General features: G+C 37.9%; 1 protein-coding gene across 4 annotated transcripts in view; it reads left to right on the plus strand.

The window, feature by feature from the left end:
* Nucleotides 1-23,333, plus strand: part of EIF2B3 (eukaryotic translation initiation factor 2B subunit gamma) — a 120,525-nt gene that overhangs the window by 40,885 nt on the left and 56,307 nt on the right. For all 4 annotated transcript variants that reach the window (XM_058717631.1, XM_058717634.1, XM_058717632.1 and 1 more), the window contains exon 5: nt 9,903-10,014. In XM_058717631.1, the coding sequence (XP_058573614.1) occupies nt 9,903-10,014 (112 nt within the window). The remainder of the gene's footprint in view (nt 1-9,902; nt 10,015-23,333) is intronic.

The raw sequence follows: 23,333 nt of genomic DNA on the forward strand, positions 1-23,333 counted from the left end.
TGTAAAGTTTATGCTAAGCCTCATATGGGAAACAAAGATAAGATTTGCTCTCAAACTAAAATCTAGTGAATTGCTGAAACTAATATTACACTATATCTTCACTAACTGGAATTTAAATAAAAACTTGAGGGGCGCCTGGGTGGCGCAGTCGGTTAAGCGTCCGACTTCAGCCAGGTCACGATCTCGCGGTCCGTGAGTTCGAGCCCCGCTTCGGGCTCCGGGCTGATGGCTCGGAGCCTGGAGCCTGTTTCCGATTCTGTGTCTCCCTCTCTCTCTGCCCCTCCCCCGTTCATGCTCTGTCTCTCTCTGTCCCAAAAATAAATTAAAAAAAACATTGAAAAAAAAAATTTGAAAAAAAAAAATTAAAAAAAAAAAAAAAAAAACTTGAAACAATGAAATAAAATAAAATCCATTGAACAGGGCTAGGTAGTTTTGTTATTTACCAAGTTTTATATCCATGAATGGCCTACCAGCATTTTGTGGATAGTTGCTTAATATCAATCACATCAGTGGTAAGTGGTAGAATCAGAACTTGAACCCATGCTTTCTGACTCCATAGCCTGGGCTTTCTTTTTCTTTCTTTTTTGAATTTAGTTTTTGTTTTTATCAAAGTTTTATATGCTCATAATTTAAAGACTGATGGAATTATCCAAGTTATATTATAATAAATAGCAGTCGTTAGCCCTGTCTATTCTCACCTTACTCAGAGGCAGCCACTTTCAACATTTTTAGCTAACTTTTTTTCACATTTAATTCCACATCTCCAAATAACGTGGTTTGTTGTTTTTGGGGGGGTTTTTTTGCTATGTCTTCGTATTTTTAGTTTTAGGAATTATTTACTTATTTCCTACTGTGGAACTTAAAGCTGTAGTTCTGTTTTACCGTACCCTCTACCCCCACCACACACATGTAAACTTCTAGTCTCCCCATTTTTTACAGTATTTATTAACTGAATATTTAATGTTTACTATAACTGTTTAAATGGTATTCACAGCTGAACCTTGTATATGATTAATTTTCTCCTTCCTCCTTTTATTTTTCTAAAAATTGTCTTGTTTTTTCATTTGCTTATTTTTCTGTGTATTTATTACTAATTCAACATCAACCTCAGTTGTGTGAATTCCTCTCATTACTTTCCAACACATTCAGTGTTCTCTCAGTTTCAGATTCTTGAAGATATCTCTCTTAGAGCTTTTCTGGATTAGTTGTTCTGCTGTGAAACTACCATTTTAGGTTCACCCTTCACTGCCATATTTTGAAAGTCATTATTTTCCTCTTTCCCAGTTTATTTCTTTTATTTATTTATTTTGAGAGAGAGAGAGAGAGAACAAGGGGAGAGAGACAGAGGATCTGAAGTGGGCTCTGTGCTGACAGCAGAGAGCCCAATGTGGGGCTCAGTCTCACGGACTATGAGATCATGGCCTGAGCCAAAGTCAGACACTTAACTGACTGAGCCACCCAGGTGCCCCTTATTTTATTTTTTCCTCTTTTCTTAGCTTATACTCACTCTTTTGTGGAACATATCCTCTTGTAGCCTGCTGAGATGAGGTTTGTGAAAAATAAATTTTTGAGCTTTTGCATGTCTTTATTCTATCCTCATAGTTGTTTGATATTTTGGCTGGGTATAATCTTCTCTTGAAATCATGTTTCCTCAAAATGTTGAAGGTATTATTTCACTGTCTTCTAGCTTTTCTATTAAGTCTAACTCCATTCTGATTCTTCATTCTCTGCATGAAACCTTCCCACCCACCCACCCCAACCTTTTGGGAAGCTTATACAATCTTTTTGTTTCCAAAATTATAAAATTTCACACTGATTATCCTCAGTATGGTCTAATATCATCCCGTGTTAGTGATAACGGGCCTTTCGATCTGAATATTCAAGTCTTCAATTCTGAAAAATTTCTGAAACTAATCTCTTTTTTTAACACACCACCAAACCCAAAATTTAAAATAACTTCTATCAATGTGATCTCCACGTGTCCCCAACTCATTATTGTTCCTATCTAAGGTACCCTTGCTGAATCCTGTGTTTATTATTTTTCTTTTTTTTCTTTCTTTTTCATATAGTTATATCTCAGCTTTTTGTATTCCTAAAAGATATACGTATATATTTTGCTTATTCTAATTTTATACAAAAGATAGCATGTATTCATTCAATTTATTCAATGTAATCCTTATCAGAATTGTAGTGTTGGGGCACCTGAGTGGCTCAGTCAGTTGTATCCAGCTCTTGGTTTTGGCTCAGATCATGATGTCACAATTCATGAGTTCAAGCCCCACGTTGGGCTCCACGATGACAGTGCAGAACCTGCTTGGGAATCTCTCTCTCCCTCTCTGTCTGCCCCTCCCCAGCTCACATTCATGCTCTCTTCTGTCTCAAAATAAATAAATAAACTTAAAATAAATTCCAATAGCATTTTCCTCAGAAACAGAACCAAAAAAAAAAAAATCCTAAAATTTGTATGGAGCAGTAAAAGAACCCTAATAACCAAAGCAATCTTGAGAAAAAACAAAGTTGGAGGCATCATGCTCCCTGATTTCAAATATTTTTTTTTTTTAATTTTTTTTTTTCAACGTTTTTAATTTATTTTTGGGACAGAGAGAGACAGAGCATGAACGGGGGAGGGGCAGAGAGAGAGGGAGACACAGAATCGGAAACAGGCTCCAGGCTCCAAGCCATCAGCCCAGAGCCTGACGCGGGGCTCAAACTCACGGACCGCGAGATCGTGACCTGGCTGAAGTCGGACGCTTAACCGACTGCGCCACCCAGGCGCCCCCCTGATTTCAAATATTTTAAAGCTATAATACTTAAAACAGTATTGTGTTGGCATAAAAACAGACACACAGATCAGTGGAACAGAATAAAGAGCACAGAATTAAACCCACACATATATGGTCAATTAGTTTATGACTAAGGAGCCAATATACCATGGGGAAAGGATAAGCTCTGCAAGAAATGGTGCTAGGAAAATTGTACAGCCACATGCAAAAGAATGAAATGGGATCACTATCTTATACCATACACAAAAATTAACTCAGAATGAATTAAAGCCTTGAATGTAAGACCTGAAACTATACAGCTCCTAGAAGAAAACATAGGCAGTAAGCTTCTTGAGATAAGTCTCCTTGATTTTTGAGTCTGACACCAAAGTCAAAAGCAACAAAAGCAAAAATAAACAAGTGGAACTATATCAAACTAAAAAGTTTCCATGCAGTAAAGGAAACCATCAACAAAATGAAAAGGCAACCTACTGAATTGGAGAAAATATATGCAAACCATATATTTGATAAGGGGCTAAGAACTCATACAACTTAATTGCAAAAAGAAACAATCCAATTAAAAAATGGGCAGAAGATTTGAATAAACATTTTTCTTTTCTTTTTAAGTTTATTCATTTATTTTGAGAGAGAGAGAGAGCATGAGTATGAGAGGGGCAGAGAGAGAGGGAGGGAAAGAATCCCAAGCAGGCTCCATGCACTTAGCATGGAGCCTGATGCAGGGCTCGATCTCACAAACCATGAGATCATGACCTAAGCCAAAATCAAGAGCCAGATGCTTAAGCGACTGAGCCACCCAGGTGCCTCTGAATAGACATTTTTCTAAAGAAGACATGCAGAGGGCCAATAGGTACATTAAAAGATGCTTTACATCATTAATCATCAGGGAAATACAAACCACAATGTGCTACTACCTCATACCTGTTAGAATGGCTATTACCAAAAAGACTAGAAATAACAAGTGTTGGTGAGGATACATAGAAAAAGAAACCCTCATGCACTGTTGGTAGGAATGTAAATTGATGCAGCCATTTAGGAAAACAGTATGGAGGTTCCTCAAAAAATTAAAAATAGAACTACCATATGATCCAATAAGTCTACTTGAGTATTTTTCCAGAGAAAATAAAAACACTAATTCAAAAAGATATATGCACCCCTTGTTCCTTGCAGTACTATTTACAGTAACCAAGATATGGAAACAAACCTAAGTGTCCTTCAGTACATGAGTGAATAAAGAAGTTGTAGTATATATACACGATGGAATATTATTCAGCCATAAAAAGAATTAAATTTTGGCATTTGCAACAACATGGATGGACCTCAAGGATATTATGTGAAGTGAAATAAATCAAACAGAAATACAGATACCATATGATCTCTTCTATATGTGGAATCTAAAAAAATAATTTTTTTTAACTAAACTCATAGATACAGAGAACAGATTGGTGCTTTCCAGAGGTAGATGGTAGAAATGGGTGAACTGCTTTTGTTTTGTTTTAGTTTAAATAAATTGAATTTTTTTTTTTAATGTAAAGTTAAACACTGCAAAAAAAAAAAAAATGTAGCAAGATGTATGTAATCTGCTCATGATTCTTTAGGTTGGTAGTTTGGCCTGTTATAACTGAGTTGTCTCATCTCTGTTCAAGTGGTATTAGCTATTGTATCAGTTTTCTGTTGCTGCTAGTGTATGTTATCTATTGCTATATAACAAATTACCATAAACTTAACATCTTGAAACAAGAGAGTGGGTCAGGAGTCCAGGCATTTGCTTAGTTGGGTCCTCTGATTCTGAGTCTTTCAGAAAGCTGAAATCAAGTTGTCATTCAGGGTTGAGGTCTCATCTGAAGGCTCAGCTAGGAAAGAATTTGCTTCTAAGCTCTCTTGTTTGTCAGCAGAATTTCAGTTCCCTAAGGACTGTTGGACTGAGAGCCTCAGTTTCTAGCTGGCTGTTGGCCAGAGGCTGCCCTCATTTCTTTATCACTTGGGCCTCTTCAACATAACAATTTGCTTTGCCAAAGCCAGCAAGGAGAGAATCTTCTAACAAGACAGAAATTACAAAGTTATGTAACTGAATCACAGAAATAATATCTCATCACTTTTGCCACATTGTGTTGGTTAGAAGCAAATTGCTAGCCAGCCAGCTGTTCTCAGTGGGAGGGGATACAGAAATTGTGTGATTACCAAGAGGCAATTAACATTCTTAGAGGCTGCCTACCACAGTTGGGTACACTAATATGTCTAGGGCCTAAGCTGTGATAATTGAGTTTCTCTTTCATCCAGTCTGTTGCCATACTGGAGGCCCAAGCTGGTTTATATAACAGCAGCAGGTTCTAAAAGAGTAAGAGAAGATACACCTGGTTGGCTCAGTTGGTTGAGCATCTGACTCTTGACTTCGGCTCAGGTCATGATCCCAGGATCGTGGGATTAAACACCCCATCGGGCTCTACACTCAGCGCGGAGCCCACTTCAGATTCTCTCTCTTCCTCTGCCCCCTCTCCCCCATTCATGTGCTCTCTCTATCTCCTTCTAAAAGAGGAGGAGAGAGTAGAAGAAGCTACACACAAGGTCTCCTGAAGCTAAGCGTGGAATTCAGACTGTGTCATTCCATTGCACTCTGTTAAAGCTAGTTGCTAGGCTAGCTTAGATATAAAAGATGGAGAACTAGATCTTACCTCTTTTTTTCTCCTGTGAGCACTTTTTTTTCCTTCACCTTTTTTTATTGTAAAATACATATAAAATTTACCATCTTTTTTTTAAGTGTACAGTCCGGTGGTATTTTTAAAGAGTTTATTTATTTTTAAGTAATCTCTACCCCCAATGTGGGGCTCAAACTCGTGATTCTGAGATCAAGAGTTGCAAGCTCTACAAACAGCCATCCAGGCGACCCTACGGTTTAATGGTATTAAATACATGTGTAATGTTGTGCAACCATCACCACCATCTGTGTAACTTTTTTCATCTTGTGAAACTGAAACTCTATACCCATTAAACAATAACTCCCCATTCCCCTCCCCTCCCCCCACAATCCCTGGAAACCACCATTATACTTTCTTTTTTTTTTTTTTTTTTTTTTTTTTTAATGTTTATGTATTTTTGAGAGAGAGAGAGTGAGCGTGAGTAGGGGTGGAGGCAGAGAGAGAGACACAGAATCTGAAGCAGGCTCCAGGCTCTGAGCTGTCGTGACCTGAGCCGAAGTGAGATGCTTAACCGACTGAGCCACCCAGGTGCCCATGTTTTTATTTTTAATGTTTATTTTTTATTTTTAAGAGAGAGAGCACCAGCAGGAGAGGGACAGGGGGCGGGGGTGGACAGAGGGTCTGCAGCAGGCTCCACGCTGACATTAGCAGAGAGTCCATTGCGGAGCTCAAACTTGTGAACGGTGAGATCATGACCTGAGCCAAAGTCAAATATTCAACCGACTGAGCCACCCAGGTGCCCCATATCCTTTCTGTCTCTATGATTTTAACTACTTTAAGTACCATATGTAAGTGGGATCATACAGTATTTGTCCTTTTGTCACAGGCTTATTTCATAAAGTATAATGCCCTCAAGGTTCCTCCGTGTTTAGCATGAGGATTTCCTTCATTTTTAAGGCTGAATAATATTCTCTTGTATGTGTATATTACATTTTGCTTATCTATTACTCCATCAGTGGAAATTTGGGTTGTTTTCACATTTTTGCTATTGTGAATAATGCTGTTATGAACAAGGGTATGCACACTATCTCTGTGAGACCCTACTTTCAGTTCTTTTGGGTGGTCTGCCCAGAAGTGGAATTACTGAATTGTGTGGTAATTCTATTTTTTTAATTTTTTGAGGAACCGCCAAACAATTTTCCATGGTGGCTATACCATTGTACATTCTAGACCTTACCTCTTGAAGAAGTACAACAAATTTGTAACCCTTTTAACTCCACCATATACATTTTTAGTTTTTATTTGCTAATATTTTATTTGAGATCCTTGTATTTATATAACAATGAATGTGCCTGTAATTTTTCTGTCTCATAATGTCTTTGTCTGGTCTTGGTATCAGGATCATGCTAGCCTCATAAAATGAGTTGGAATTCCCTACTATAAATGTAATGCCTATCACAAGGGAGGTGCACAAGTTTATTTATTAGTTGAATGAATGAATGGATAAGTAAATGACAATAGAGGAGACAGAAGTGTCAGATAAATAAAAATCAACTAGAAAAAAAATATGACTAGTTGACAGAATTTTTTTAATGGTAATTCATAGTTTCTTTCTTAATCTGCTTGCTTAATCTTATTTTTGTAGCCTTCTTAGGATGGACATTTTGATGTTATCTTCTCTGCTCCCAAAGTAGAATTTACTTTGTTAAAGCAGAACATAAACAAGTTCCTATAATTTGTAGTGTATTCTGAGGTCCTGGTTACTATGGTAGCTTCAAGGAAGCAAATATAAGGAGGGGCCCCTGAGAGTGAAGAATGTGAGTAAAGAGCAACATAGCTGAAACATGGACTTGAAAATCACTGCTCCCAGGACATTCAATAATTTGAGGTTTTGTAGGCTGAAGGACTTGGATAGAGTAAGCACTCCAAATATATCCAAAAATAACATTTCTGTGTTTCTTTTTAAAATATTGGCTCATAATCAGACTGCTGCAAACCTTTATATTTTCAAGTTTCCATGTAATGGATGAACTGATATATGTCATATCTGCTGTGTGGCATTTGAAATTCTCTGCAAAATTTGCTTCAATTGAAATTCCCTGTAAAACTTACCCTCAAATTGGCACTATTTGCCCTTCCTTCTTTGGAGTTCGCTAATCTTGGTCATTGAGAAAAATAACATATAACTTATTTTTTTTAAGTTTATTTATTTATTTAAGTAATCTCTACACCCAACATGGGGCTCATACTTACAACCCTGAGATCAAGAGTTACATGCTCTTCCAACTGAGCCAGCCAGGCACCCCAACGTAAGATTTTTTTTTTTTAATTTTTTTTAACATTTATTTTTTGAGAGACTGAGAGGGACAGTGTGAGCAGGGGAGGGGCAGAGAGAGAGAGGGAGACACAGAATCTGAAGCAGGCTCCAGGCTCCGAGCTGTTAGCACAGAGCCTGATGCGGGGCTTGAACCCACAAACCCTGAGATCATGACCTGAGCCGAAGTTGGGCGCTTAACCGACTGAGCCACCCAAGCACCCCCCAGCATATGATTTTTTTTATGATAGTTTCTCCCTATTTAGATTCAGACACTGCATGTGATAAGATGACCAGAAACCATTTCAAGGAATGAATGCTTTCAAGCACCTGAGCTAAAACACATTATACACTTGTAATACATTTGGTTCTAGGTATATAGGCAACTGCAGCCAACAGTGAATCATGTTCAGTTATTTGGTAGCTGTTGTCTGTCAGTAGGAGACAGACAAATTCACCTTTAGAAATACTATTTTTCGGGGTGCCTGGGTGGCTCAGTCAGTTAAGCGTCCGACTTTGGCTCAGGTCATGATCTCGCAGTTTGTGAGTTTGAGCCCCGTGTCAGGTTCTGTGCTGACAGCCCAGAACCTGGAGTCTGCTTTGGATTCTGTGTCTCCTTCTCTCTCTGCCCCTCCCTCACTTGTGCTCCGTCTCTCTCCATCAAAAATAAATAAAATTTTTTTTAAAATTTAAAAAAAAGGAAAAACCATTTTTCTAGAGCTCAACTTTTTTCTTCTTTCAAGAAGGTATTAAATCATTGCTTTATTATTGTGAGGATCAAATGAGAGCATGCATTTTGTTTAATTTTTTTAACAAAACATTTTATTTAATGTTTGATTTAATAGCACTGTTATAAGAACTTTACAAATCTTAACTGATACAGTGCTCATAACAAGCCTGTGAGGTAGGCACTATTATGATACCCATTTTGCAGATGAAGCTGAAGAATAGAGAAGTTTAGTATCTTGTTTAGGACATACAGCTAGTAAGTGGGATTCATACCCAGGTAGTCAGGCCTCAGAGGCTCTCTTCTTAATCATTATGCTATGCTGTCTCTATGTGAAAATGCTTTTGTAAGCTATAGGTACTCCTCAGCTTCTCAGATGTTAGTAGGAGATTTTATTAAGTGCCTAACACTGTACTAGATGTTAAAGGAGATATAAAGGAATCATAAGCTTGCCTTTGAAGAATTTATAATCTGGTTGGCCGAAAGAAATCTAACACAGAAAACAGCAATAATATGACAGCCTGTAAAATCACTGTCTACCAAAGAACCCTCCACATCTAGTAAAAATGCACCTTATTTTCTTTGAATGCTGTCTCATACAGAATAAAATCTAATGCATAATAGACATACAGTTAATGTTGATTGAATGTACATGTCTGTAAATAATATTTTTCTCATTTCCACAGTGCACAGACCTAGGTGTATTCTTTGCAGAGAAAGAATTCCTTGTTATACTTTCTGTGCCATGTAGTGAGTTTATGGTTTATCCACATAGTCAGCTTTTTATTATTAATTTTTATTTATCTTTGACAAAGAAAAATTACGTGTATTTAAAGTGTACAGTGGTGTTTGATATATGCAGACATGATTGTGAAATGATTACCACAAACTAACATATCTTTACTCCTTAACTCTGTTTTTGAGATAATTTCACATTTACAGAATGATTACAAGACTAGTACAGAGAACTTACATATCCTTTACCCAAATTCCCCAAATGTTAACATTTGTTCTATCATTTTCTCTCTCTAACGATATATATTCAGTGTATGATATGTATACACAATGTAGTACATACACTATTACTGTTTTTCTGAGCTGTTTGAGAATAAGTTGCAGACATGATTCCCTTTGCTTTTAAATCAGTGTGTATCCTGCCCCCCACCTCTCTAACATTGCTACAGTACTTTAATCTATAGACCTTATTCAAACTTCACTAGTTAACCTAATAATACCCTTTAGAACAATACAAAAATATTTTGACTACCCATGTTATAAACACTGTGATAAACACTGTGATATAACACAGTATTTAAAACATATATATATAACAATCCTGTATTTAGTTCCAAGAGAATTGTGAGCAGGTGCCCTGTCCCCCTGACTTAGTCATGCAGGCAGGGGCAAATGGCTTTGTTTGATTTTCTTTCTTTTGTATGATTCAGTGGAGCAGCGTGACTTCATTGGAGTGGACAGCACAGGAAAGAGGCTGCTCTTCATGGCTAATGAAGCAGACTTGGATGAAGAGCTGGTCATTAAGGGATCCATCCTGCAAAAGTAAGCCCTAGGGTTTTTCTTTCTGGCAATTCTCCTTGTCTTAAAACAAAATAAAACCACCCAGTGGATGGGAAAGAGGGAATGAAAACGAGATTATACTGTGTGAAATTGACAAAAGTATGTGACTATTTTCCCATGAGACAGGATGAAGGCTTTTCTTCCCCACATAAGCTTAGCTTTTCCCTGTGTTTTTTTCTTGCCAAGGTAGAGTCAAATCCTGCACAGCAGCTGTGGGGAGAACAGGGAACTGGACTGTCTTTCTAACAGTGTTATAGACCTTCTTTTTCTTTTTTTTAATTGTGGTAAACACACATTTTAACCACTTTTAAGCATACGGTTTAGTAATGTTAAACATATTCACATTGTTATGAAACAGATCTCTAAAACTTTTTCATCTTGCAAATCTGAAGTTCCATATCCATTAAACAACAGCTCTTCTCTTTTTCCTGTCCCCCAGCTCCAGGTAATCACCATTTGACTTTCTGTTCCTATGAACTTGACTACTTTAGATACCTCAGATAAGTGGAATTATATAGTACTTATGTTTTGTCAACTGGCTTATTTCACTTAGTATAATATCCTCAGGGTTCCTTCATGTTGTAAGCATGTGTCAGAATTTCCTTCTTTTTTAAGGCTATATAATATTCCATTGTGTGTATATGCCACATTTTTAAAATGTATTCATTTGTCCATGGACATTTGGTTTGCTTCCACCTCTTGACTATTGTGAATAATGCTGCAGTGAACATGTGTGCACATATCCCCTTGACATCCTGCTTTGAATTCTTCTGGATATACACCCAGAAGTGGGATTGCTAGATTATATGATAGTTCTAGTTTTAGTTTTTAGAGAAACCTCCATACTATTTTCCATAGTGGCTGTACCATTTTACAGTTGCACAAAGGTTCCAATTTCTGTACATCCTCACCAATACTTGTTATTTTCTGTTTTTTGATAGTAGCCATCCTAATGGCTACAAATAAGCAAACCAGGCACATTTTCTTTAAATAGCATTTATTGAGTGCTTACCCAGCATGGACTTTTTCATCAGAAGCCACCATACTCAGAGCTTTACTGCCTCATACCAGTACATAGGAATGTTTAAAAACTGTTTGGAGCCTGGGTTGGACTTGTCTGTAGTTTTGCCATAGCCTGCTTGTCCCAGATTGTAAATCTCTGTTATTCTTGACTAAACCCATTTTTGCTGTTAAAAAACAAAACAAAACAAACAAACAAAAACATGTTTGGACCCTGAACAAAATGAATGTGAGAGGAGTAAATTGGGAAAGAAAAATGTCATTGATTTTGCCATCCAGGACAACAGAGGTAGGAAACATATTTCAAACTATATATTTTAATGAAAATGAAATTAAATTCTAGCTTCAGCTAGCCCAGTTAACCCAATGTATTAGAGTTCTATATTAGCACCTTTGTTGTCTTATCTATAAAAATGTGTTTAATAATAATAGGGCTGCTATGGGGAATAAAACTGGCAGAAATTTCAACAGCGACAAAGTAGGATAATTAAATATAATAAAGTTTAAAAATTGAAGGTCAAGGAAAGAGACAAGATTCTGATGAAGAATAGAAAGGACTAAAGGTGGGTCCCAACTCCACCCTATCACTCCTCCCCAGAAGCCATACTGATGTGTTAATGAAATCCTGCAAATTCCCACTAAAAGCTCCAAAGCTGGAAAGAACCAAACCAAGCACATTTTATCTTCTTTTTTAAGTACTTTTATCTTCTTCTGACCGAGAAGTAGCAGGAACAACTACTTGCAAGTAAATGATGAAGCAGGGAAAATGAACAATGAGGCTGACTCTTTAACAGAAATGAAAGATCAAGCATAAAAATGAATAAGTGAAGTAATATGAAGCTGGAGACTATCCCTCTTTAGGAATGAAATATAACCCTTAATTATGTGGACTGAAAGAAGAATCTTTAACAGAATCTCAGGAAAGAAAAATGTGTTTTTTTAAAGATTATTTTTACTTATTTTGAGAGAGATATAGAGAACAAGGAGAGGAGGGGCAGAGAAAGAGAGCAGGAGACAGAATCCCAAGCAGACTCTGCACTACCAGCACAGAGCACAACATGGGGCTCAAACTCACGAACCATGAGATCGTGACCTGTGCCGAAGTCAAGAGTTGGACACTTTATCAACTGAACCACCCAGGCCCCCCAAGAAGAATGTTTTAACAAAGATTCTGTAGTACTTTAGCTCTGTTCCTTCTGCTCCTTCTATCCCTCTGGCTCCCATCATTCCCTGAAGCCATAGAAAAGTACACAGAATATAAAATAACCAGCACTACTGGGTATTTACCCAAAGAAACCAAAAATAGTAATTTGAAAAGATATGTGCATTCGTATGTTTATTACAGCATTATTTACAGTAGCCAAGATATGGAAGCAACCTGTCTCCATCAATACATTGATGGATGAATGAATAAAGATGTGGTAATATATACAATGAAATATTACTCAGCCATAACAAAGAATGAGATCTTGCCATTTGCAACATGAGGATGGACCTAGAAGGTATTATGCTAAGTGAAATAAGTCAGAGAAAGGTAAATAACCATATATATGATTTCACTTTTTTTTTTTTTTTTAAATCAGAAATAGGGGCACCTGGCTGGCTCAGTTGGAGCATGCAACTCTTGATCCGGAGGTTGTGAGTTTGAGCCCCACATTGAGTATAGAGATTACTTCAAAATAAAATATTTTGGGGGCGCCTGGGCAGCTCAGTCAGTTAAGTGTCCAACTTCAGCTCAGGTCATGATCTCACGGTTCATGAGTTCGAGCCCCACATCGGGCTCTCTGCTCTCAGCTCAGAGCCCGCTTCACATCCTCTTTCCCCCCTCTCGCCCCTCCCCAACTCGCATGTGCTCTCTTTCTCTCTCTCTCTCTCTCTCTCTCTCTCTCAAAAATAAACATTAAAAAAATTCTTTAATAAAATCTTTTTTTTTAATATGAAAATTAAAATAAAAGCAGAAACAGGCCCATAAATAAAGAGAACAAACTGGTGGTTGCCACAGGGGAGGGGAGTAGGGGGTGAGTACAAAGAGGTGAAGGAGAGTAGGAGGTATTGGTTTCTAATTATGGGATGAATAAGTCACAGGGATGAAAGGTTCGACATAGAGAATATAGCCAATGGTATTATAGTGTTGTATGGTGACAGATGGTAGCTACACTTGAGGTGAGCAATAACAGTATAGAGTTGTCAAATCACTGTATTGTACATATGAAACTAATGTAACTTTGTGTATCAACTATACTTCAGTAAAAAGAAAAAAAAAAAAGAAAGGAAAAAAATAACCGCCACTCATGTGGTAGTTGGTCTCAGGTACAGGAGGATGAAAGATAAGAACTCACCCATATCATACCAAGACAAATAAATCAAGCATGAACAAGACCAAAAGAACTGGTATGTCAACTGGGCAAACATACAGCAAACAAAATAAAAGCAAGAAAAATGTTCTAAAAGAGACAAAAAAAGTATCCTGACAACATAACTCATTGCATAGAATTTCTTACAACTGTAAAACAATTCATCAAAATGTGAATTTAATAAATAAAAGTTCAGTGATGAGATGGTAAAACAAAATGAGATAAAAGAGGATATTTTAGAACTAAGAAAATAAATTGAAGACAAAATAGCAAAGGACAGAACAGATACCATTGAAAATCAAATTATTGACATAAAAGAAAGGTTTGAGGTATTCAGTAACTTCAACAAAAATGATTAAAAATTATAGAGAATCTGATAGAAATAAAAGATAAAGATGACAATAAACTAATGTCTCTGAAATACAGAATTAAACATGGACCAAAAGATGTATTCAAAGATATAAGGACTTCTTGGTAAAGTAATTTTATTTGAGGATTTTAACATAAAATTAGAAGGGCTGATGACTTCTGAAGCCCCACTAAAACAGCAATACATGGATTTTAGAGAGATGTAAATTCAGAAGACTAAAGAAGATGGAAAAGGAAAGAGCAACGTCAACAATTTGGAAGCAGGAAAGCAGGACATTTTAACATACCTGAGAAAGCTGAGCTGCAAATTGATTTACCCTATGAAACTCTTTAAAGAGTCAAGATTCAACAGCACCAAATAGATCTACAAGTAAAGCTACAAGATTACTTGAAAATGTGTCAAAATTGTAGATCGATCCTCAGATTACCTCCCCCAAACCTCACAACCCTAGCAAGAGACTGGAAATTTATTCCCAGAAGAGGGTAAAATAGAAGATCTCTGGATTGGGGCACTAGGCATAAATGAGGATGGAGATATGTTGTAAAAAAATGAGTAGGAAGTGTATGTCCTGAGGTCTTCAGCTTCTGTCTCCCACTTAGCTTCTAAATACTAGCAGCCAGGCTTGCACCTGTCAAGCAAGGGCATTAGAAGATTCTTCTCTATGGAAGCAGACTTTCCAAGAGGAGCCCTAAAAGATGCAGACATCAGGGAATTCCCAACAGAAAACCCACTTCTTGGATCATCCTACACTGAATTTCAAAGTTGACAAAGCCCACCACGTGTTCAATGCTCACAATGAGATTTTTGTGTGTGTGTCACTCTTAAATTTAGACAAAAAGAAACAGGGATTATGAGATCTAGAGGCCAGAACAAATAAACAGGGCAAAAAGCACAATAAGTTAGCAGAAAAAAAGACCAACAGAAATCTTCAGAAATGGGGAGCCTTGGTGGCTCAGTTAGCTGAGCGTCTGACTCTTGATTTCTGCTCAGGTCGTGATCCCAAGGTTATGGGCATGGAGCCTACGTGGGATTCTCTCTCTCCCATTGTTCCTCTCCCCCACTGGTGCTGCTCTCTTGCGTGTGCGCTCTCTCTCTCTCTCTCTCTCTCTCTCTCTTTCATAAATATATAGAGAGATGGATAGAGAGAGAAAGAGAGAGAGGATGCCTGACTCAGTAGGTTAAGTGTCCGACTCTTGATTTCAGCTCATGTCATGATCTTGCAGTTCATGAGTTTGAGTCCTGCATCGGGCTCTGGGCTAACAGTGCAGAGTCTGCTTGGGATTCTCTCTCTCTCTCTCTCTCTCTCTCTCTCTCTCTCTCTGCCCTTTCCCTGCTTGCACTCTCTCTTTCAAAATAAATAAATAAATAAATAAACTTTAAAAAATTAAAATAAATAAACAAATTTTTTAGAGAGAAGAAAACTTCAAAAGAGATAACATTACTCAGATTTATTAATATTTGACCATCCGAGTACCACTATTCTGGGAGCTAGGAATACAGCAGTGAACAAAACACACCAAAATCCTTGCCCTCACTGAGAGATAAGAATACTGTATTCATGCCCCCAAAAGCAGAATTCTATATTAAAAAGTGAGCATTTAGTGGCACAAAAATAGAAACATAGATCAATGGAACAAAATAGCCCAGAAATAAGAACATGGTTTATATGGTCAATTAATCTATGACAGAGGAGGCAAGAATATACAATGGGCAAAAGACCGTCTCTTCAAAAACTGGTGCTAAGAAAACTGGACAGCTGCATACAAAAGAATGAAACTGGACCACTTGCTAACACCATACACAAAAATAAACTCAAAATGGATTAAAGACCTAAATATGAAACCTGAAACCATAAAATTTCTAGAAGAGAACACAGGTAGTAATTTCTCTGACATTGGCCTTAGCACCATTTTTCTATATCTGTCTTCTAAGGCAAGGGAAACAAAAGCAAAAATAAACTATTGGGACTACATTAAAATAAAAAACTTTTGCACAACGAAGGAAACTATCAACAAATCAAAAAGGCAACCCACTGAATTGGAGAAGGTATTTGCAAACAATATTACATAAGAGGTTGATATCCAAAATATATAAAGAACTTATATGACTCAATACCAAAAAAAAAAAAAATCTGATTTGGGGTGCCTGGGTGGCTCAGTCAGTTAAGCCTCCAATTTCAGCTGAGGTCATGATCTCATGGTTCATGTGTTCGAGCCCCACATCGGGCTCTGTGCTGATAGCTTAGAGACTGGAGCCTGCTTCAGATTCTCCCTCTCTGTCCCTCCCCGACTCGTGCTCGCTCGCTCTCTCTCTGAAAAATAAAATAACACATTTATTTACATAGATAGATAGAGGAAGAGGACCCGAATAGACATTTTTCCAAGGAAGACATACAGATAGCCAACAGACACATGAAAAGATGTTCAGCATCACCAATGATCAGGAAAATGCAAATCAAAACCACAGTGAGATACCACTTCATATCTGTGAGAATGGCTAAAATAAAAAAAAGACAAGAAACAAGTGTTGGTGAGGATGTGGAGAAAAAGGAACCCTCATCCATTATTGGTGGGGATGTAAATTGGTGTAGCCATTGTGGAAAACAGTACAGAAGTTCCTCAAAAAATTAAAAATATCATATGATCCAATAATTCCACTATTGAGTATTTATCCAAAGAAAATGAAAACACTAATTTAAAAAGATATATATACCCCTGTGTTTACTGCAGCATTGTTTATAGTAGCCAAAATATAGAAGAAACCTAGGTGTCCATCGAGAGATCAATGGATAAAGAAATTCTGTACACACACAAACACACACACACACACACACACACACACACACCATGGAATATTACACAGCTATAAAAAAGGCGAGATGTTGCCATTTGTGACATGAATGGACCTAGAGGGTATTATGCTAAGTGAAATAAGTCAGACTGAGAAAGACAAATACCATATGATTTCACTCACGTGTGGAATCAAAAAAACAACAAATGAATAAGCAAACAAAAAGCAGAATCAGACCTATAAATACAGAGAACAAACTGATGGTTGCCAGAGAGAAGAAAAGTGAGGGAATGGGCAAAATGGATGAAAGGGAGTGGGAGATACAGGCTTCCAGTTAATGGACTGAATAAGTCACAGGAATAAAGGGCATGGCTTGGGGAATATAATCAATGATATTGTAATAGTGTTCTATTGTGACAGATGGTAGCCACACTCTTGTGATGAGAATAGCATATCATATAGAGATGTTGAATCACTATATTGTGCACATGAAACTAACATAACATTGTGGTCACCTATATTCAAAATGATTTTTTCAAGGGGAACATTTAGGAGCACGTGGGTGGGTCAGTCGGTTAAGCGTCCAACTCTTGATTTCAGCTCAGGTTATGATCTCATATTTGTGAGTTTGAGCCCCACATCAGGCTCTGCGCTGACAGTGTGGCGCCCGCTTGGGATTTTCTCTCTCTGCCCTGCCCTCCCCCCAAAATAAATAAACTTAAAAAAAAAAAAAGAATAAAGGGAGCATTTAGAGAACAAGATGAAAAACTCAATTTTGAAAAATGTTTCACAAAGTAGACTAAAACAACATATTGATGAAAAATAAAGAAATGGTAAGTAAATTAAAGGAGCAACCAAGAACATTTGAATATTTGGAGTTCCAGAAAGAGAAAACAGAAAATGAAGGGGAAAGATTTTATCAATGAAGTAATGTAAAAAACATTTCTCAGAATGAAAGGGGCTGGGTTTCTAGACTAAAAGGAAACAGTGTCCAGCAAAATGCATGAAAAGAAACGTACCAAGATTGTCATTATGAAATGCTATAACACTGACATCACAGAAAAGATCCAGCAAGCTTCCAGATAGGAGGGGGGATGTCACATGTAAAGGAATTAAAACAGCTTTTGAACGTTTAACAGCAGCACTAGAAACTAAAACAGAGGACGGCTTTCAAAATTCTTAAATCTGTATGTAGTCAAACTATCAATCAGGTGTGAGAGTAGAATAAGAATTTTACAGACATTTGCTTTCCATGTATCTGTTTTCAGAAAGCTGCTAGAGAATATATAACACCAAAACCCTGGCATAAACTAAGAAAAGAGAAAGACATAGGATATAGGAAAAAGAATCCCTAGGATGATGATAAAGGGAGATTCCAGGATAACATCTGAGCCCCCAGTGTAAATGGAAACCAGACCAGATTAGAATAGGTCAGAAAGCTTTGGGAATAATTTCTTCAAGATGATCATATTTCTTCTGATGAAAATAGCAGAAGAGTTGATGTGTCTCAACATTTTGAGAGGATTTTGAGTACTTGGTGATTAGGTTGGGGTTGAATTATTGATAAATATCTGGAATACCAAGAAATGAGAGACAATAATGCCAAGGCAAGCAAAAATATGCAGGAAAAACATTAATCATTAGTTACTGAATGTCTCAGCTGTAACTAATGTTTATATTTGCATAGTAATGTAATCACTAACTTGATCTAACCAAAATTATGATATAATTACTTTGGAATGATGAGAGGGAGGGTTAGTGTGTTGGAGACGAAGGAAGACAAGAGAGATAAACTTCCTTCTTAATAGTTAATAGCTAATACCTAAAGCTGCAGTGGTAATAACTTAAACTTTGATTATTGAACTAACCAAAATTGTAAAATTATATTGGGAAGGTAAAAGGTACAGAAGTATAGCTGTATGTTGGTAGGGGCAGAGCTGGTGATGAAAGAAACCTAAATCCTCATCTTCCATACTGGGAAGTCAACAGATGATGTCTGAAATGGGAAATGGGACACCTGGGTGGCTCAGTTAGTTAAGCTTCTGACTTGGGCTCAGGTTAGGAACTCACAGTTCATGAGTTCGAGCCCCGCGTCAGGCTCTGTGCGGACAGCTCAGAGCCTGGAGCCTGCTTCAGATTCTTTGTCTCCCTCTCTCTGTGTTCCTCCTCCACTCACAGTCTGTCTGTCTGTCTGTCTGTCTGTCTCTCTCTCTCTCAAAAATAAAGATTAAAGGGGCGCCTGGGTGGCTCAGTCAGTTAAGCATCCGACTTCGGCTCAGGTCATGATCTCACGGTCCATGAGTTCAAGCCCCGTGTCGGGCTCTGTGCTGACGGCTCGGAGCCTGGAGCCTGTTTCAGATTCTGTGTCTCCCCCTCTCTCTGACCCTCCCCCGTTCATGCTCTGTCTCTCTCTGTCTCAAAAATAAATAAACGTTAAAAAAAAATTTTTTTTAAATAGTAAAGATTAAAAAAATGTTTTTAAGAAATCTCAATATTAAAATGTTATTAGAAATACAGATATAAATACTAAATGGATCCACTAAAAGAATTGAAAGTAGGTGCTTCTGGGGAATAGAAAATGGGGTAGGAGAAGGAATAGAGGACTGAAATTTTTCCTTGTAAGCCTTGAGAAACTGCTTACCTCTTTATGTTCATACATAATTTCAATTTTTTAATTAAAAACAAGAGAAAATATAATAAAATTGAATCAAGTAAAAATTTACAAATCTTAAGAATCTGCAAATTTAGGGTGCCTGTGTGGCTCAATTAAGCATCTGACTCTTGATTTTGGCTCAGGTCATGATCTCACGGTTTCGTAAGTTTGAGCCCCACATTAGGCTCTGCATTGACTGCATGGAGTCTACTTGGGATTCTCCCTCTCTCTCTCTGCCCCTCTCCCTGTTTGTGCTGTCTATGTCTCTCTCAAAAAAAAAAAAAAAAAAAAAAAAAAATCTGCAAATTTTAAGAGTGTAGTGTGTTCTAACAAAATTTGGCCAGATGTATCCTAGTAAACCTGTTAAACTTTAGGGATAAAGAAAAAATTCTTCAAGCATCAAAGACAAAAAGCTTATCACTTACATGAGAGAAAAATTAAGCTTACTTCCAAGTTCATCACAACATTAAATACCAGAGGAACCATATGTGCAGAGTTCTCAGGGAAAGAAAGTGGAACTTGAGAATATTGTAAACAATAAAGATATCTTTTATATTTAAAAGTGATAGGAAGACATTCTCAAACATGAAAGGACTTATAGATATGGCACCTATGGGCCCTTCTTGGGGGATAAAAAAAGTTCTTGACAACTAGCTGCCATGTCATAAGGACATTCAGGCAGACTATGGAGAAGTCCATGTCATGAGGAACTGAGGTCTGCCAGCAACCACGTTAATGAGCTTGGAAGAGATACTTTGAGACTTGTCAACAGCCATGTCGAAAGCAGATTCTCCTCCAGTCAGCCTCGAGATGACTGCAGCTCTTGGCCAGCAGTGTGACTGCAACCTCATGAGAGAACCTGAGTCAGAACCACTAACCCACTCCTGGATTCCAAAAACTGTGAGATAATTGTTTTTTTAAGCCTCTGAGTTTGAAGTAATTTGTTATATAACATAGATGACCAATAAAATTCTAAATCTCTAGGCTTTGTTTTTAAGAAATAATGAAGTTGCGGGGCGCCTGGGTGGCGCAGTCGGTTAAGCGTCCGACTTCGGCCAGGTCACGATCTCGCGGTCCGTGAGTTCGAGCCCCGCGTCAGGCTCTGGGCTGATGGCTCGGAGCCTGGAGCCTGTTTCCGATTCTGTGTCTCCCTCTCTCTCTGCCCCTCCCCCGTTCATGCTCTGTCTCTCTCTGTCCCAAAAATAAATAAAAAACGTTGAAAAAAAAAATTTAAAAAAAAAAAAAAAAAAAAGAAATAATGAAGTTGAAAGACATCTCAAAGGGGGGAAATGTGCTTATATGGCACAGTTCCTTTCCTTTCAGCCTCAGTTTGCTCCCCACATATCCTGGAAGTAGGGAAAGTCATGTGGCTATGTATATGGTATGTATCCTGTCTTAGCTGAATGCCTTTGCTAAGATCTTGGGACAAATCATCAGCTCAATCCAAAACATCAAGGAAATGGGCAGTCATCCTGTGGTCTTACTAAACTTCAAGGGTTTTTGTTGTTTAAACATTGGCAACAAATAGCCTCATAATTTTTCTTTTTTGTGCTTCCAGGGAGAGAGGCCTAGGTTAGAATGGATTCTTAAGAAAAGGAACCACCTCTTGACCCACAGTGTTCATTGTTATAGTGCCATATGATGGACATACAGGTAAAATGCTTAGGTCCCCCTTCAAGGAAGGACTTGCTGCTCATCTATAGGAAGTGTAATTAGCAGACAGCCTCTAGTCATCACAGACTTCAGGATCTACCTCATCTGTAAAGAGCCACATTGGGGTCATACCCTGCTGGGGCAGCAAGAGTAAATGAGGGATGGATATAAAGGCCTGGTCACTCTGACAGGCAGTACTTCACAACTCCCTGCTGTGTTGGCTGAGGCTTTGTACAACCTCCATCTTGGTTCAGTTTTTCCTCTGCCCAGTCTTGCTTCCTCCTCTTCCCTTCATGGGTATTGATCCCTAATAAGCATCTTGCACCCCAAATACTATCTCATCTCACTTCTCAAGAATTCAGCCTTGAACACAGAATAATCGTTTTCCCCATGGTTTGCTACTGCCTGATAAAGCAAACTTTCTCTCCCTCGGGGTGATCCTTTTTGCAGTTGTAGAATTAAACTGCCTGGATGATTAAATTGTTTTCTTTCTCAGGAAGCAAGCCCTATGCATTGACGTGTGCATGTATAAAAACTATGATGCAGGGTACCTGGGTGGCTCAGTCAGTTAAGTGTCTGACTTCTGCTCAGGTCATGATCTCGCGGCTTGTGGGTTCAAGCCCTGCATCGGGCTCTGCACTGGTGGTGTGGAGCCTACTTGGGATTCTCTCTCTCTCCCTCTCTCAGTGCCTTCCTGACTTGTGCACGTGTGTGCGCTCGCTTTCTAAATAAATAAACAAACTTTTAAAAGAAAATAAAAACTATGTTGAATGTTAAGTAATAACATGTATGCCTCTTAAAACTCCTGACTGAGCATGTACCAAAAAATATATGCCCATTCAATCAGAGTTTTTCCAGCTTCACTGCTGTAAGCATTGATTTCTTGTCTGCCCTTTTCATAAGACCAATAGTTCTCAACTCTGGGGAGTATTTTTTAAATGCTGATGGCTGAGCCCCACTGCTAGTGATTCTTCTTTAATTGGTCTGGCATAGAATGGGCATTTTTAAAAAGCTTGTTGTTTGATGGTAATGTAATGCTGAAAACCTATTCCTGTTCAGCTTACTAGTTTGTGGCCTAATAGTATTGCTCTTTTCTCTATAAATATTTGATAAAGAAATAATCATTTGGTCTGTCAGAGTCTAAAAGAATTTTCCAGCACCCCAGGAGTAAGTGGAAGCATAATGAAAGTAGACCAAACACTAGAAACTGCTGCTTGGACCTCTGATTCTCATTTTTCAGGGGCTGCAGGCCATGTCCATATCACAAGGAGAGGGCCCCAGCTAGTGTAGGCAGCATCTGCCTAACATTGTAGACATAAAAAAAAACAAACAAAACAAAACAAAAAAAGCATTGTAGACCTGTTTACAGAGGCAAATATACCCTAGAGTATTCAAATGGCAGCCCGCTAGATTTGTGGTGTTGCAGTCAGACCCAATGATATGGCTGGCATTTGACCCTCTGGGCCAAGTGATTCTGGAGAATTAAATGATATATTAGGGGCACCAGGCTGGCTCAGTCAGTAGAGCATGCAGCTCTTAATCTTGAGATTGTTGGTTCAAGCTCCATGTTAGGGTATAGAGATTACTTAAAAATAAAATCTTAAATAAATAGCACATCAGTTAAAAAGTACTTCGTCAACTATTTGTCTCCTTCTCATAAAGACCCTTGTAATTACATTGGACCCACCAGGATAATATAGGATAACCTACCCATCTCAAGAACCTTAATTGCATCTGCAGAGTCCCTTTTGCCATGTAAGGTAATACTTTCACAGGTTCCAAAGTGGACATCTTTGAGGGCCCATTATCCTATCACAGTCTTCTTAGTTTTTTAACATGGTTTTCAAGAGCTATATAATTATCTGTCATATGAAAATATACCATCATTTATGTAACCATATCCAGTGTTGGGCATTGAGGTTGCTTCTAATTACTTGGCTCTTGATTTTTTTATTTTATTTATTTTTTAGTGTTTATTTTTGAGACAGAGAGACAGAGAATGAGTGGGGGAGGGGCAGAGAGAGAAGGAGACACAGAATCTGTAGCAGGTTCCAGGCTCTGAGGTGTCAGCACAGAGTCTGACATGGGGCTCGAACTCACAAACTGTGAGATCATGACCTGAGCCGAAGTCAGATGCTTAACCAACTGAGCCACCCAGGCACTCCACTTGATTTTTTTTTTTTTTAAGTTCATTTCATTGAGGCATCATTTCATATGCAGTAAAATTTACTCTTTGTAGTATACAGTTTTATGTATTTGAGAAAAATAGGCGCAAATACCTTATGTGTCTGTGATTCCTGGGATGATATCCTCTTATGCTAGCTCACATTCAACCTGTAGAAATTTATTGAGAATTTAGCTAAATCCTTCTTACCCACTTACATGACAGCCCTATAACTTTTATGCTGTACTATAGGTGAGCTGACATTGATGTTTCCTCTCTCCTTGGAGGCTTTTGTCT

This window comes from Neofelis nebulosa, chromosome 2 (genome assembly GCF_028018385.1).
Source record: "Neofelis nebulosa isolate mNeoNeb1 chromosome 2, mNeoNeb1.pri, whole genome shotgun sequence".
Lineage (NCBI taxonomy): Eukaryota > Metazoa > Chordata > Mammalia > Carnivora > Felidae > Neofelis > Neofelis nebulosa.